The sequence below is a fragment of the Engystomops pustulosus genome, chromosome 1 (assembly GCF_040894005.1).
Source record: "Engystomops pustulosus chromosome 1, aEngPut4.maternal, whole genome shotgun sequence".
NCBI classification, from domain to species: Eukaryota; Metazoa; Chordata; class Amphibia; order Anura; family Leptodactylidae; genus Engystomops; species Engystomops pustulosus.
The window spans coordinates 264,162,097-264,177,837 of NC_092411.1; the positions used below are offsets into that span (position 1 = coordinate 264,162,097).

The following is a 15,741-nucleotide window of genomic DNA, read 5'->3' on the forward strand; positions in this document are numbered from 1 at the left end:
AAGCACTGCACCATAGAGATTAATGGAGTAGAACGGTCATGCCCGACCGTCTGCTCCATTAGTCTGATGAGCAGACCCCTCGTTTCTGCGATCTGCTGGGGTCTCAGCGCTGAGACCCCCACTGATCAGTGAGTTAGGCCTTTCGTGGGAAAACCCCTTTAAATCACTGATCTGTACAATGGGACCACACAATGATCTGACCTTGTGGCGGTCCCCCAGTGAATTAGTCGGAAGCAGAAGGATCCATCCGTTGTATAGCAGTAGCAGCCGAAAATTCTGTACTGATCCTGTTCACTTCAATGGAAGCAGAGCTGTAGAACCAGGCACAACACATATACAACAGCCCGAAACAGCTGATTTCTGTCCAGGTGTTTTACGCCCAATAATCTGGTACTCAAACTATCCTAAAATCCTATGTGAATTGGATAAGGAGCCTCTAATAGACACTGATACATAAGAGATGCAGTGCAGACCAAGGTTCCAGGGCGTTTCTATAGATTGAACATTTACTTGCACGTGGCCCTAGAGGTTCTGGGTGAGGAGGATATATTTGGGGTGATTTTCATTCTTGGCTATAACCCGTCTTTTATGTTATCTCCAGGTCGCCGACCGCCTGTTTTCCTCCTTCGGACAAGACATTTTGGATGCTTTGTACTGGACGGCCACAGAACCCAAGGAGAGGAAAAGAGCCCACCTGGGCGTCATCCCGCACTTCTTCATGGCTGTCCTATATGTCTGTATCCTTTACATATACCCCATATATTGTGGTGTTATATAGCTGTAGCGTCCTGCAGCCAAGTGTCAGAACAAGGGATTATGGGTCCTAACACCCAGTTTCGGTCGTGTATACAAAGTCACTCTAGTCTTTTACCACCTTTCTGCTTAGTCTTTGCATACTTTGGTTATTTTCCTGATGGGTGCCGCCCCCAGTCTTACACGCCATCCTTATATTAGTGCAAGCGACCACCCTGAATGTTGCCTTCAACTCCCACAACAAGTCGCTCCTCACCATCATGATGTCTAATAACGTGAGTGCTGTATGTTGTCTACGTTGTCATGTCAGGGCGTCAGTCCCCATGTTACTTTTAATGTTTGTTGTCATTTTTACAATTTTATTACCAGGTTTTCTCTCTGAAAAATGTTTATGGGGGTTTTTTTTTACCTTCTTTGGGTTATTTAGTCTCATTTGAAAACTAAAAAAAACCTCTTGAATGTGATTTGAAATAAGATGGGTGGGCGTCCATATGCAAGATGAGAGCAGCCAATACCCTCCCTGTACCTGGGATTATTCCCACTACAGGATTTCTGCCTCCAGGACACTTATCTCAGGTCACCTCTATCAGAATGAATGAAAGAACGTGGGCCGAGCTAATATCTGCGCTGTGCAGGATACTGACAGGGGAAGGGCTATTGGCGTAACAAGTGGAGCTGTTATCAAAATCCATTATGATAAACCAGGGACATTACTCATGGATCGAGGCACCTTGACTGTGGTAATCTTTTTATTTCTTATCCAGGGCCTCCTTCCTTCTAAAGTCAACTTTATCACTATTCTAATGAGCCAGAAGGCCTCTGGTGCGTATTTCCAGAGCCCTTCAGTGCTGTAGCTTCACAGGCTGCTACAATGAGCAGAATAGTCCCTCCCCCCTGCATTTTTAGCTGCTAAGTATGGCAGATAGAGAAGAGCGAGGACAGGGGTGATGTGAAACATGTTCTGCTCATTGTAACAGCCTGTGAATTTGCAGCACTTGGGGTCTCTAATAACACCCTTTAGCCCTTCAGACTCATTAGCATAATTTAAAATGTTTATTTTAAAAGGAAGGAGGCCACTGATAACACATATAAGAAGATCACTAGATCAGATTATCGGTAAGTGTCCCTGGTTTATCACGATGGATTTTGAGGACAGATTTCCTTTAACCCCTTACCGACATGTGACCACGGAGAGGGCTCATGGGTAGCCGGTAAATCCTTACTGCATATTGCAGCAAACACTTACTGGTAACGCTCGCCGATCGCTGCTGGCAAGCCTTAATAATTATAATAATAATTACCTTAATAATAACCTTGGTGAATATCGTCGCTCCCCATGATGTCATCAGGGGCGGCGATTGGTCAGGACGACAGCCTTGGGTCTTTCGAAAACCCAAGGCTGTCTCGTTTTAACCCTTTATTACAATGTGTGATTCGCAAATTGACACTTGCCTTCTCACTTGTTCTCCATTGATACTTGTGTATTGTGTAGGGGTATCTAGGGATCTGCTTCTGGAATATTCATAGTATTATCTCATGTATATAGACAGGTGTATACGTCTTACATCATTGTGGGGCGGTCTTAGATGTAGGTAACCTTAACACCCCCCTCTCTCTTTGTTTTCCAGTTTGTTGAAATAAAAGGGAGCGTCTTCAAGAAGTTTGAGAAGAACAATCTCTTCCAAATGTCCAACAGCGGTGCGTGTCCCAGGCTTATTTATTGGTTTCCCTTTTTACGAAATGTTGTGGTTCTTGGAATGGATTTGAATTTTTTGTATTACTTTTGCATTATACATGAGCTCTCCATCGAGGGGTTAACCCAGTGATCCAAACTGGATTCTCCGTTTCTGCAGAGATCCTCTTTTAAAGGGGCTGGTCTATTAGGACATTATGAGATCGAAGTAGGGATAGGATCCTAGACTCCAGGATTAGGACATTGAAGACCCAACGTATTATTATGGCATCTCAAGTGGGATACTGAGAATCATACGGCTCCATACACTGTGCAGTGGCCATACTGGGGTACTGCAATTGGCTCCCGTTCACTTGTCCTAGGTCATCATGTTGCTGACTCTAGGATCAGGGATGTTGCGTTGGTGCTGTGACTGTACAGAAAGACTTGAAGACCGAAGGGGCGTAAAAATGATTTCCCAAACGTTTCATTTCTTTTTGCAGATATCAAAGAGAGATTCACAAATTATGTGTTACTACTGATCGTGTGCTTGAGGAACATGGAGCAGTTCTCCTGGAACCCAGGTCAGTATGTTATCCCTTGTGTATGTGTTATAATCACGTGGCCGTGTGCTCGCCTGGACCGGACCCCCAGCGTAGCACGTGGTTGGGTGAAGAAGGGAGGGGAGTGAGTGCTCCTCGCCTCTTCCCTCTACATTGAAAGCCGAGTGGCTACACTGCGAATACAGAAAAGTATAGGACACATGTCATTACACCATGATCGGGTGTCATAGACTACTATGGGGGCTTGGTCTGGTTGCAAATTGTGCCCTGTATCGCAAGCCCCCATAAGGTCGTGTGAATAGGGCCCAAGTCAGGGCTGTAACCTCTTATCTTCTCTCTCTCATCAGATCACCTCTGGGTGTTATTCCCTGACGTGTGCATGGTCATCGCGTCCGAGATAGCGGTGGACGTGGTGAAGCACGCCTTTATTACCAAATTCAATGACATCACTGCGGATGTAAGTAGCCGTTTATACCTCCTCTTTGCCCCCTGTCATGTTGTACCAGATCTGAGACGCTAAGATGTGTAAATGGCACTATTGCAGCCTGTTGGGGGCTGTAGTAGTGTTTTTTTTTTTTTTTGTTTTTTTGTATGGGTCTCCTCCCTCCCACAATAAAACTACTGTACGGGATTCATCATAGAAAGTAATCGGTGGGAATTGCAACACAACCTTAAAGGGGATTTCCGGGATAAAACAAGCTGTGCACCTGTGTGACATCACATGACCATGTGTATAACGAGCCGTGAACCTGTGTGACATCACATGACCAGGGATATAACGAGCCGTGCACCTGTGTGACATCACATGACCATGTGTATAACGAGCCGTGAACCTGTGTGACATCACATGACCAGGGATATAACGAGTCGTGCACCTGTGTGACATCACATGACCAGGGATATAACGAGCCGTACACCTGTGGGACATCACATGACCAGGGATATAACGAGCCGTACACCTGTGGGACATCACATGACCAGGGATATAACGAGCCGTACACCTGTGGGACATCACATGACCAGGGATATAACGAGCCGTGCACCTGTGGCATCACATGACCAGGGATATAACGAGCCGTGCACCTGTGTGAAAGTATATTGGAAAATTGTATAGAACTTCATTACACAAACCTCAATTATCTGCAAAATCTGGACAATTTCTTTAAAGGGGACCTGTCACCACATTCACAAATACAGCTAGTGGCAGGTTCCCATAGAGCCCTAGTAACTAACTGACAGCCTTCTTTTAGCTAAAAATTGTTCCCCTCAGATTCCCATATATTCAACTTTCTAATTTTACCTTGTGTCTAAGCATTACTATAGCGAGTCGAGGTAGACGTGGCTCCTGAAGCTGAATCCATCAGCTCCTCCCCTTGCCATCTCTGCATGCAGCAGTCATGTGACCAGGGTGACATCATCGCAGGTCCTTTAGCCTTCTAACATTAGAATACGGTACACCAAGCACATATCTCATGAAATCACAGCAGCCTGCGTGGAGAGGAGTAGAAATCCTTGCAGGCATTCTGTGATTTTTTTTTTTTTACATGGTCAGATGTGTGTTTGCTAATGTTAAGAGGCTAAAAGACCTGTGATGTTACCCGTTAGGCCTTGACTTGCTCTAAAGATGCATAGATTGGCAAGTGGGCATCTGAGGGGAACCATTTTTAGCTAAAAGAAGGGTCACAGATGGTTACTAAGGGTCTATAGGAACCTGCCACTAGCTGTATTTGTGAGAAGTGTGGTGTCAGGTTCCCTTTAACATTGTCATTGCAAAATATCCCTTTAAGGCCAATTGCACAAAGCAGAGCAACTCGTATCTAGCCTGCAATGATATATACAGGGCCAGCATAGCGGCACCAATAGAAGGGACAGTTACTGGGAATGTGAAGTAATATGATATATTTCTATGATGATCTCTATATCTAGTCTCTCGCTAATTGTATAATATTGCTGTATGTTGTCTCTCCCTGGAAGGTGTACAGTGAATACAGAGCCAGTCTTGCCTTTGAACTCGTGAGCAGCCGACAAAAAAATGTACGTACTGAAAAAGCCTCCAATCTTGTGGTGGGAAATCGTTCTGACCTGCCATTACAGTATGGGGGTCCAAGCTGAGACCTCCACCAGCCCTGAGAATAAAGGGGTCTTGTACTGGTCCATTCAGTTGGACTTGCAGCATCCTGATGTTTGGGGGCAGGGGGTCTCTATACTAATGCTGATGTTTGGGGGGGATCACTAGACCATTGCTGTGGTAACTTTTGAAGTCAGAGTGCCAGTGAGTGTAAGGTGATGGCATACTCTGGTGATAGGCGAGTACTTTATTAGATGTTATTACCCCAATTAATGAGTCTCTTGTACACATTGAGGTTTCACCATCTTTCTTTTGTTCCAGGCTTACACTGACTACAGCGACTCTGTGTCGCGGCGGATGGGATTCATTCCTCTCCCGCTTGCCGTGCTTGTAAGTGTAAATGTTCATTAATGTCATTAACATTGGTTGTATTTATCTCTAGAGGGAGATAATGAGTGGATGGGGCACTGCCAGGCTCATGCCCGGGTATCACTGCTGGCAATGTAGTGAGCAGAGGGATCACAGGCCCCACATGGGGAGGGAACATACAGTTGTTCCTTTCCTAATCAATTACTTTTATGATCGATGTAAATTATTTAGTTTATGCCCCCCCCTTCCTGATAATTTATGGCTATGAACATTTATATACTGTGACTATGTTCTGTCTTCTGATCTCTTTAGGGCCATCTCAATCTTCCATTATCACATTTGTGGAGAAATCTAGTGTGCAGTGCTCCATATATGATCATTTTTAGTGCTTTTCTGTTCGCTTTTACCCTACACAGATTATGGGGACAGCGTTTAACCCCTTGTGTTCTCCTTACAGCTGATCAGAGTGGTGACCAGTTCAGTAAAAGTCCAGGGGGTCTTGGCCTACTCCTGTGTCGTGCTCTTCTACTTTGGGTACGTTTTTTTTTCCCCCCCTAAAGTTTTGCTCTGAGCCGTGTTCTCTGTTGTTTTGATTCATCAGCTTAGCCCAAAAAAAAACCAGATTGTGCTGAGTCTGTGAATCCCCAACTATGTGGTGACTGGATTTCAGACTGAACGCTGCTCTGGGAATGTGAATCCAAGCATCGGTGATATATATGATGAAAGTCCCTGCTTCCCCTCAGCGCTGAACTGTAAACAGAATTGCGCATACTCCAGAAATACAATGATTCCATATTGACCCATTAGAGACGTCCATAATCCCGCTGTCACCGACAATGGCGTTCTAAGCGTCTACAAGGAGAAGTAACACTGTGTCTTCAGCAGTCATTACATCTGCCATCAAATCTGTGTTTGGTTTTTTTGCCCGACCCCGCGGGTGACTGTCGCTGGAAGTAAAATCTTCTTCTTTGTAGTGGAGAATCCAGGAATGTGTTAATTCATCAGCTTATCACAGCAGGGGGGTCCGGCAGCTGCAGATTTCTAGAGATGAACATAGAATATTAGACAGCGCTTTCCTCATCCACCTTAGTGATGCCACAGGCCTGAGGATCTGACACGTGATATAATGCGGGAGGATAGAGCGTGCAGCCAGACGTCTGCTGGGGTAGTACCACCGGGGCGCACACACACAAGGAGGGCTGAGAAGTGATAGGAATGGTTATTATACACCTCCAGGCTGATGTACTTTCATCATAACAGTGTAATGCTAGCATTCAATCTGAATAGAGGAAAACTGACTTCTATGTTGTGGGCATAGTCTGAGGGGGAGGAGGGAGCCGGAGCTGCACTCAACACCGATCATCAAGATGGATTGCTGTGATACCTGCCTCCAGCTTTATATGAAGATGTTATCTTGCATATTAATAAGCTCTGAAATAGTAATAAGAAGACAACTGACCCTGCCCCTATTTCACAAAGCACAGACTGAACAGTGATCTCTGCAGAGCAGGAAGTGGCAGGTTGGTTTTAGTTTTTAAAGGGAACCTTACATCACTTTTTTCACAAATACAACTAGTGGCCGTTAATAGGGCTCTATGGGAACCGAACCGATACGCTTCTTTTAGCTAACAATTGTTTCCCTTGGATCCCCATAAAACAAAATTTATAATTGTGGCCCCCTTGAGCTGAATCCACAGAATCCAACAGCTCCTTCACGTGGCTTCTCAGCATTCAGCTAGTAATTTCAGGTGACCAGGATGACATTATCTAAGGTGCTTTAGCCCCGTAACATTAGCAAACTGTACACCATGCATACATCTGATTACATGAAATCACAGCAGGCCTCCAGGGACTTCTACTCCACTCCATCCTTCATGAGATTCGTGCTTTGATTTCATGTGACCTTAGACGATGTCATCCTGGTCACAAGACAGTACTTGCTGAATGCTGAGGAGGCATAGGGAGGTGCTACTGGATTCATCCCAAGGAGGCCACGCCCAATCTGACTCGCTATACATATCCCTAGATACAAGATTATAAGATTATAAATGTAATTTTATGGCGATCCATAAAACAATTATGGGTGGTGCCCGCAGAGCTACAGCTGAATGCCAGGGCATATAAAGTGGAGAACAGTCTGAAGATCCCAGACCACCTTGTAGATCATTACCAAAGATATTCCAATAGTTGTGTTATCTGCAATTGCTATTCATGCATTTTTCCGCTTCCAGGCTGATAACACTGAAAGTACTGAACAGCATTATTCTGCTTGGGAAGTCTTGTCAGTACGTCAAAGATGCTAAGATGGAGGAGAAGTTGTTTCAGCCACCGCCTACGAGTACTCCAGGGAAAACGCCGAAGAAAGCCTCCAGCAAAAGCAAAGCAAATCAAGGTGGGTGATGGATGCGATGGTCGAGATGATTGATAAATCCCTTTAACACTTGGCATGGAGACACTATGGCGTACAGTCATTTACATGGCAACTGCTGCATTTTAGTAACCCAGCTATGTCTGAAGTCTTTGTCCCACATCTTGTTATATGCCTCTGTATACACTGGGAGTGTTCCCTGCTGTATACTGCAGACAGAGGTATATTTCATCCATGTATACTTTAGCAATCATTCAGGATTAGACATGGGGGGGGGCTATGGACTCAATGGCAGACACTTGGCATTGCATATGCTGAGCATGAGTGTGAACAGAGCCTTATACTGTATTGGAATTAAGGCAAAACTCTGCAGTTACCTGGAGAAAGCCTTTGATGACAATTCTAAGAATACGTCCATCATGCTGCTGGCTTCTTCCTAGCCTGAGATCTAGCCTGATATATATAATTATCTTTAGCCTCCTGAAGTGGGCAGGCACTTCCTTGTTGGGACATCAGAGACCAGATAAGTTTCCCTCACTTTAGTGCTTTCTCGTGCTATAGCACAAGCAGCCAAGCCAATCATGACACAGATTCTCAAGCTGAAGCCTCTCTTCAGCGTAAGGCCTCATGCACACAATCCTATATGGTGGCCGTGAGCGGACCAGAGAGGTCTGTTGTGTACAGTGCGGTGAGCAAACCACGCACCATGACTGAGCCGTGCCGCTGCAACGCAAGTAGATCTTGTTGCTGCCCATTTTTGCAGAATGGAGTCTCCGATTCCTATGCAGTTAGGGGATGAGCAGCGGATTGTGGCCCGTTTTTGCACATAGTCATGTGCATTTGGCCTTAATGGTGTAACGTGACCCCAATCTGACAGACTAATTAAATATTAGTTTTACATCCTTACATCCATACTAACCTGCATTACAGTGACCTATACTCACAGATTACACACACATATAGATAGGAGAGAGATTGATATAGATAGACCTATAATCTAATACATCTTTATGATGCAATACACCCTACCAACTAAGATGGATGTGTAAGTAGATGCTCTCACCTCTTCCCCGGACCATGGGGGAGAGGGAGTACCTAGAACTATAAAAAAGCAGCAGTTGACATGCAGGAGGATGGAGGAGACACAGTACACACAGAAGTAAAAAGTCTTCATCCTTTTAATCAGATTACTGTGCTGACCCTCCCTTCTTCTCACTGACCCAACTGTAGACTTCCCAAACCCTAGAGAGATTGGGGTTGTGTGTAGAGCAGCCTCCGGGATAATTTCTTGTGCAAACTAGATTTTTTTTTTTTTTTAAACTGAGCATCTGTTGTGTGAGGGAAGACTGTAGACAGGACAGAGAAGACATAAGGGAGCTGTTTCTGGTAAATTACTGAACAGAGACAGGAACAAGCACACTGCATAGCGCCACCCCTTCACCACCTGCTCACCCTGGAGTTTGTAGCCTTCATCCCTTGCTTCACTGCTGAAGGGAGAGGCGCTGAGGCAGCCAGCAGAGCATTAGCAGGTAATGAATGTATATTGTAAAAAAAAAGTTAGTTTGCAGCTATAGAAAAACTAAAGATAAATGTTGCAGTTACACTTTAACATCGTCGTAGCATCTAAAGTAGACAAGGAATAGCATGAAGTAACACCACTGTCTCCTAATCCCAGGATCTACTACAGATGACCACGTCAGCGCTTCAGTCACCAGCCAGCCCACCCGCCAGAACTCCACAGCTCCGCTCCTTGTACAGAGCACCTCCGACCAGTTCCTGACCACCCCAGACGGAGAGGAGAAGGACATTACACAGGACAACCCCGATCTCCAACCCCGATCGGCTAACAAGGATCTGCTGGAGATTGACCGCTTCACCATCTGTGGCAACAGAATTGACTAGAAGAGGAGGGAACTCGGCACTTAAATATTTATTTTCCTTTAAATTATTTCCACAGGCAAAGTCTATCCCCATCACTGCCCCCCCCCCCCCCCCCCGGCCTGGATCAAGGAGGTGACACGGATTGTTACTACAGACTAGATTTCGGGAGGACTCTTGCTTTGCAGAGCTGAGCTTTGTACGTGATCCTGGCATTTAGTCGGACATCCTCATCGGTCGTTGCCACTTATCGTAATACAGGTTCGTTCCTCGAGGCCAAGATCAGATGCCTTAAAATTTTTCGTATAAACAGAAACCAAGGAAAATCGCAGGTGGAGACAAATTCCTTCACCTCTGTGTCATAAGGTCACTTAGATCCTCAGACCTGCCTACGTGTACGTCCATAATGTTTAGAAGCCTTAACATGGAAGCGTTCTTTTTTTTTTTGTACATAGGTATAAATAGTTATTTTCCAGAGTGTAAAAAGAAAGAAAAAAAAACAAAAAAAAGAAAGAAAAATAATGTATTTTAACAGGTACTAGCCAACAACAAATCTCACTCGCCGAGATGCATCTCTCGTAGGCGGCCTAAAGGGGGCGCCGACAAGCTGTGATGGAAAGGGAGGTGGTCACGTGACTCTTCCATTTATTTTCTTTACGTTTTTATTTTTCCTTTTCATACGCCAGGTAAGTGAATGGTGCCCTGTTCGCTATGATTGTCCTGTATCGTGCTGCATGCAAACCGTTACTCGCCATCTGAAGTGCAAAACAGATGACCGTGGCAACGCTCTGTGCATAACGTTGCTAAGGTGAATCCCACTGCGGACAAAGGGCTGCAAAATGTTAACCCACGGAGGTGGAGCAGCGGGGATCAGTGCACTGAATTTACATGCAATAAAGGGTTAATAAGTCGTCCGGTCGCTGGGACATGTGGCGGCCGTGTAGAAGTTGAGGTTTAAAGGAGACACTTTATTTCCATTAATAGTGCTGAATTGGCAATTTCCTCATACTATGTATTGATCACGTATGATTTCAGAAGACAGGGTTACATCAGAGGTCCATCTTACTTTAGTGTTTTTAAAGAACATCTACCACCAGGATGAAAGACTATATGCAGATGAGCCTGAGGAGCTCCAGTCTTTATTAACACCTATGGAGCCTGGAGCCCTTCAGGCTCATTTGCATACAGTCCTTCATTTTGGTGGTAGATACCCTTTTAAAAATGCACATAGAAGTGAAGCAACTTTCCAAAACTCTCCTGTGCAGAGACCCATGCATCCATGGTAACAGACTACAAATAGACCGAAGTAGTCAGGTTTCAGGTTTGGAAATGGATGTTAAGTACAAGTCTTGGAGGAGGAGTCAGACTACGCAGAGTTTATTTGTAGTCTGTTACCAGAGAGACCCCTGGATTTGACTAGGAGTTCTAGACACAAAATTACAAGTAGTTTTGTAAAGTTTCTTCAGTTAACATTTTCCTTGGAGAATCGGTTGTAACGTTGGACTTTATTTTTAGGGCAAATCTACCATCAAAATCCGTTGTGGTAAACCAGGGATACTCACTCATAGAACCAAACACAGGGACACTGATAATCTTATATTTGTTATCCGTTGCCATCTCCCTTCTAAAATCAACTTTTAAAATGATGCTAATGAGTCTGAAGGGCTCTGTGAGGGGAGTGTAGTCATGTGCCCCCTCCATATAGAAAATGGTGTTGGGAGTCGCTGTCCCGGCTGGTCCTTAATATCCTATTTATAGGTCCGTATGTTGTAGGGCTTCCCATGTGACCCGTGTGTGAGTATACATGAGTATACAGCTGTGGATTCTGTGGTTATGACACAGTGGATTACTCGCTCATCTGTATGTGCCATACTCTCTCCTGTCCCAATCCTTCAGAAGAACTCACTGTCCATAGGATCGGCATTGGGGTATATAAAGACATTGACGTTGTCTAAAACTGATTGTTATTTTCTCTGTAGGAAATGGCGCAACTCTTGTCTACAGGCTGTGTCTGGTATTGCATCTTATTAGTCATTTGAGCTTCAGGCACAGCCCATGGGCAGGAGTGGCGCTGTTTCTACAGACCGCTAGCCCAGAATTCAGATTGGTCTTTAAGGTAAATTGATCATTCCTGGTCGCGGTCAAATGGTTTGCAATTGGAAATGCGCCCAATAGGATATTACAGTAGGGGGCGCTCTGCATGGTCTTGGTTGGTAATGCAAATGATTTGGTACATAGTGTTTTGCAGTAATTAGAGGGGTCTTCCAACTAACAACCCATGACGTTGACTAATTGCTGTGGTCCCAAGTGCAGGGAGCCCCGTTGACGAGACATTTTATGAATGACGGACCACAGTGGGCCACCGACAGTGATGGTAAAGTACAGACTTGATTACATGGAGGTCAGACTCTCTCCATAGTCGTTCTGCAGTAATTCAGCCTCGTTTGGGGGGGGGGGGGGGGATGGTCTAGATCTTTTAGACCCCAGACCTGTCAGACCCAAAGTATTTTTCTAGAAATCGAATACAGAAACCCTTTGGATATACATATGATTCAGTTTGTCACCCAATCAAGTCCGACTCTTGTAAAGTCAATGAAACCTGTTCTCCACATGGATATTAAATACCCCTAGAGATGTGGCTGATGGAGCAAAGCTAGATCCCTGGCTGACAATCTCTGCCACCAGAGGGAGCTGATGAGTATACTGCATACTGTCTACACTTGTGTAGGTAGCTCCCTCTACTGGTGGCTGACATTAGCTCTTTTTAAATCTATGCATTTACCGGTACCTTTTATCCTTGATCCTCAGCGATCGAGGAAGTTGTAACCTGAACACAATGAAATGCGTAGAATCACATGTATTGGCTTCAGTAAGTTGTATTGATGGGTTCTCTGATATTGGAGAAGTTTATGGCATTAGCAGGTTGGAGGTGGAGTTGATAAATGGGTTGCACCTTGCTCGTGTAGGGGGCAAGTGGAGTCATCGGAGTTATCCAAATTGTATTCTATATTACATCTGCCTGGTAAACAATTAAATATCAGTGAATGTGTTTTCAATATAAAGTTAATATTTGGAGACAGCGCCGCCCCTGCCCCTGAATTGTGTTTTGATATTGCAACTTGGCTCAATTTAATTGTATAATGCTGAACTGTAATGCCAGCCGAGACCTGTGCAGAAGATTGGCGCTGTTTTCCTGTGTTGGTTCTTCCATGACAACACCTTCTCTGTTCTGTACCCTGGCAGGGTCATTATACCCACATCACAGACCACACTGCCATGCTCCAGAGGTGTAAAGGTCATCTGAACCTACACAATTTCCCCAAAGGGGGTTTCCAACTTTATGATATTGATGACCTAACCATAGGTTAGATCATCTGGGTTGGACTTTGGGTGTCTGAACATGGAGAAAGCAGCCGAAATACAGCTCCATTCTTTGTGTAGTGGCCAAACTGTGTTACTGCAATTCAGATGAATAAGCTCACTAAATAGAGGAGGAAGCTGGACTTCTGTCTCCAGTCTGTTGATTCCAATGCCGTAAACAGCTGATCAGTGGGGACCCCCATCGAGCTGATATAAATATCAATCTTCAGTATACGTTTCCTAGAAAGCCCTTTTAAGACAGAACAAAACCGGAGCAAACGGCAGGAAGTGTTGTCATGAGGAGCTTGTAGCACTGCTTGCTTCCATGACTTCTTACATGGCATAAGCCGTACATCCGAATCAGCTGTGTGTGATGGACTTTTTGATAGAAATTCAAGAATATTTAGTGCTTTAACTCAATGAAACTGAGTTGTTTTTTTTACCCGAAGAAGTGTTGGGTTATGTGTAGTTCTCTTATAGAAGAGTGTTATGCTCGCAGCATAATCGTGCTAATATAAGCACCCCTCAACAATGGAGAATCATATGAGACCGGGATTTTATCTGTTTAAATAATCTGAAAAAATCGGCTTAATTATCAAAACAAAACAATAAAAAACATACGATTGGTGCAGGCGAAATCAGGAAGTGCAAATAAACGTAGAACCCACCCCCCTCCCCCTCCCGTGAATTGATTTTGTCCAGAGTGCTCGGAGGTGATATTCTGCTTATTTATGAAGGAAAGGAAATTTTATTTTTTTTTCTTCTGTTGGAAATCATATTGTGTACAAGTTTTATAAGTGCACCTTGTAAAACTCTGCAAAAATAAATTTTGTAATCTTTTATAATCTCTGTGAGAATTGTCATTTTCATCTCTGGGGATTTATTATAGAAGCATGCTACCGGTGCAGGTGGTGGTCTGAAATGTGGGGGAGGGGGCTCTTTGGAGGATCTGCCGTTAAAGTTATAGACAATTTCAATAGGCTCCATGTAATGCTTCATTTCACCTGTGGGGGCACTGCGGGGTAATGAAACGTGGGCTGTGCGAATACCCATGATCACAGCTGATCACTCAACACCATGAAATCAGCTTTTTTTTTTTTTTTTTTTTTCTTCCCAGGAGATTCTTCTAACAGAATATTGTCCAGAATATTGTAGAGAACCCCTTGTATTACCCACAGAAATTTTATGTCATTACCACACACTCGCACTTTATTTCTGGAGATTTTGTGAGGATAGCAATGCTCCATTGGGAAATAAAAAAGCTAAATCAACAGTACTTTGAAGAAAACTCTTGAGTGTCGCCTATTTATGTAAGGCCCAATGTCCAGCTCCTAATAAAACTACCTATAGGTGGCACTAGAGGGACCCATTTTTCATCCTTTTGGAGGAGAGCAGATTACTAGCCACAGTGGCTAATAGACGCTACTATTTCATGGCTGGTGTAAATAAAGTGGTTGCTATAAAGGTGTACAAGCCCCTATATCCTGCTGATCAGGGTGAAGAATGGTGAATATGGTTTTCGACAAGACAAGTTGGGACCTATTCACAGGATAGGGCCTAACTTGCTGATCGGTGGGTGATCAGTGATGAGACCACCAGAGATCACGAGAAAGGGGGTTGGGGGACAGATGTTGTCATGAGGAGCTTGTAGCACTGCTTGCTTCCATGACTTCTTACATGGCATAAGCTGTACATCCGAATCAGTTGGACCCCTTGGCCGGGCTTCACTGTTCGTCTCTGGAGCTGAGATTGCTGATTGCTGTACACACCAATCCCCGTCAGCTCCATTAAGATGAACATGTGCAACTGGATGCTCCGCTCATGACAGAGAGCGACAAGGGGTCCGACTGGGGAACGTCAGACCCCCGTTATCATGATCTGCGGGGGTCTCATTATTGAAACCACCACCTATCAGCAAGTTAGGCCCCGTCAACAGGATGGGGCCCAACTTGTTTTATGGGAAACCCCTTTGTAAATTCCCAGTGAGATAGGACAACCATTATTTTCTCCTGAGGTGGCGCTGTAGAGAAACAAAGCACTTGCTGCCAGTTCAGCGCCGATCCCATGATCAGTTTCTTATATTGTATAATTTGACTTGTATTATAAGACTCTCTCGCCTTCATGAGTCTCCACAACGGGATAATAAAATACTCACTTACGGCCTGTATGTAACAGGATTATTACTCGTTGATATAGTCGAGGACGGGAAATTGTTCTTCAGTGACCCAAAGTACATGAATGATTGATACAACGGTTACAAGGAGATAGTCCCTTTCCTGTCAGGTCTCATCTTGCGCTGCGTCTCTAAGTGGAAGTGATCCCTCAAATCCCAGGGGACGACTCGTCACAGCTGCAGTGCGGAGGAATCCACATTATTAGCTGTAGCATGAGAGCACCTTGTGGCCCCCGTGTAATGGGCTACACACTGCTGCCCTTAAACCTGCAGCCACATTATGCGTCCACTGAGGGCGATGATTTGCATGGATTATCTGTTGTCAGATGGGTTTCCAATATTTTTTTTTTAGTTTTTTTAGAATTACTTTACATATACATTCACCGGCCACTTTATTAGGTACACCTGTCCAACTGCTCGTTAACACTTAATTTCTAATCAGCCAATCACATGGCGGCATCTCAGTGCATTTAGGCATGTAGACATGGTCAAGACAATCTCCTGCAGTTCAAACCGAGCATCAGTATGGGGAAGAAA

At 44.5% G+C, this 15,741-nt stretch overlaps 1 protein-coding gene across 1 annotated transcript in view; it reads left to right on the forward strand.

Moving 5' to 3' along the window:
• The window catches only part of TAPT1 (transmembrane anterior posterior transformation 1), a 31,739-nt gene extending 17,863 nt beyond the window's left edge, over positions 1 to 13,876 (forward strand). The window contains exons 5-14 of the mRNA XM_072126046.1: positions 602 to 737; positions 931 to 1,028; positions 2,382 to 2,451; positions 2,929 to 3,009; positions 3,336 to 3,445; positions 4,963 to 5,022; positions 5,378 to 5,446; positions 5,883 to 5,959; positions 7,657 to 7,817; positions 9,469 to 13,876. Of these exons, the coding sequence (XP_071982147.1) occupies positions 602 to 737; positions 931 to 1,028; positions 2,382 to 2,451; positions 2,929 to 3,009; positions 3,336 to 3,445; positions 4,963 to 5,022; positions 5,378 to 5,446; positions 5,883 to 5,959; positions 7,657 to 7,817; positions 9,469 to 9,695 (1,089 nt within the window). The 3' untranslated portion in view covers positions 9,696 to 13,876. The remainder of the gene's footprint in view (positions 1 to 601; positions 738 to 930; positions 1,029 to 2,381; positions 2,452 to 2,928; positions 3,010 to 3,335; positions 3,446 to 4,962; positions 5,023 to 5,377; positions 5,447 to 5,882; positions 5,960 to 7,656; positions 7,818 to 9,468) is intronic.
• The last annotated feature ends 1,865 nt before the right edge of the window (positions 13,877 to 15,741 follow it).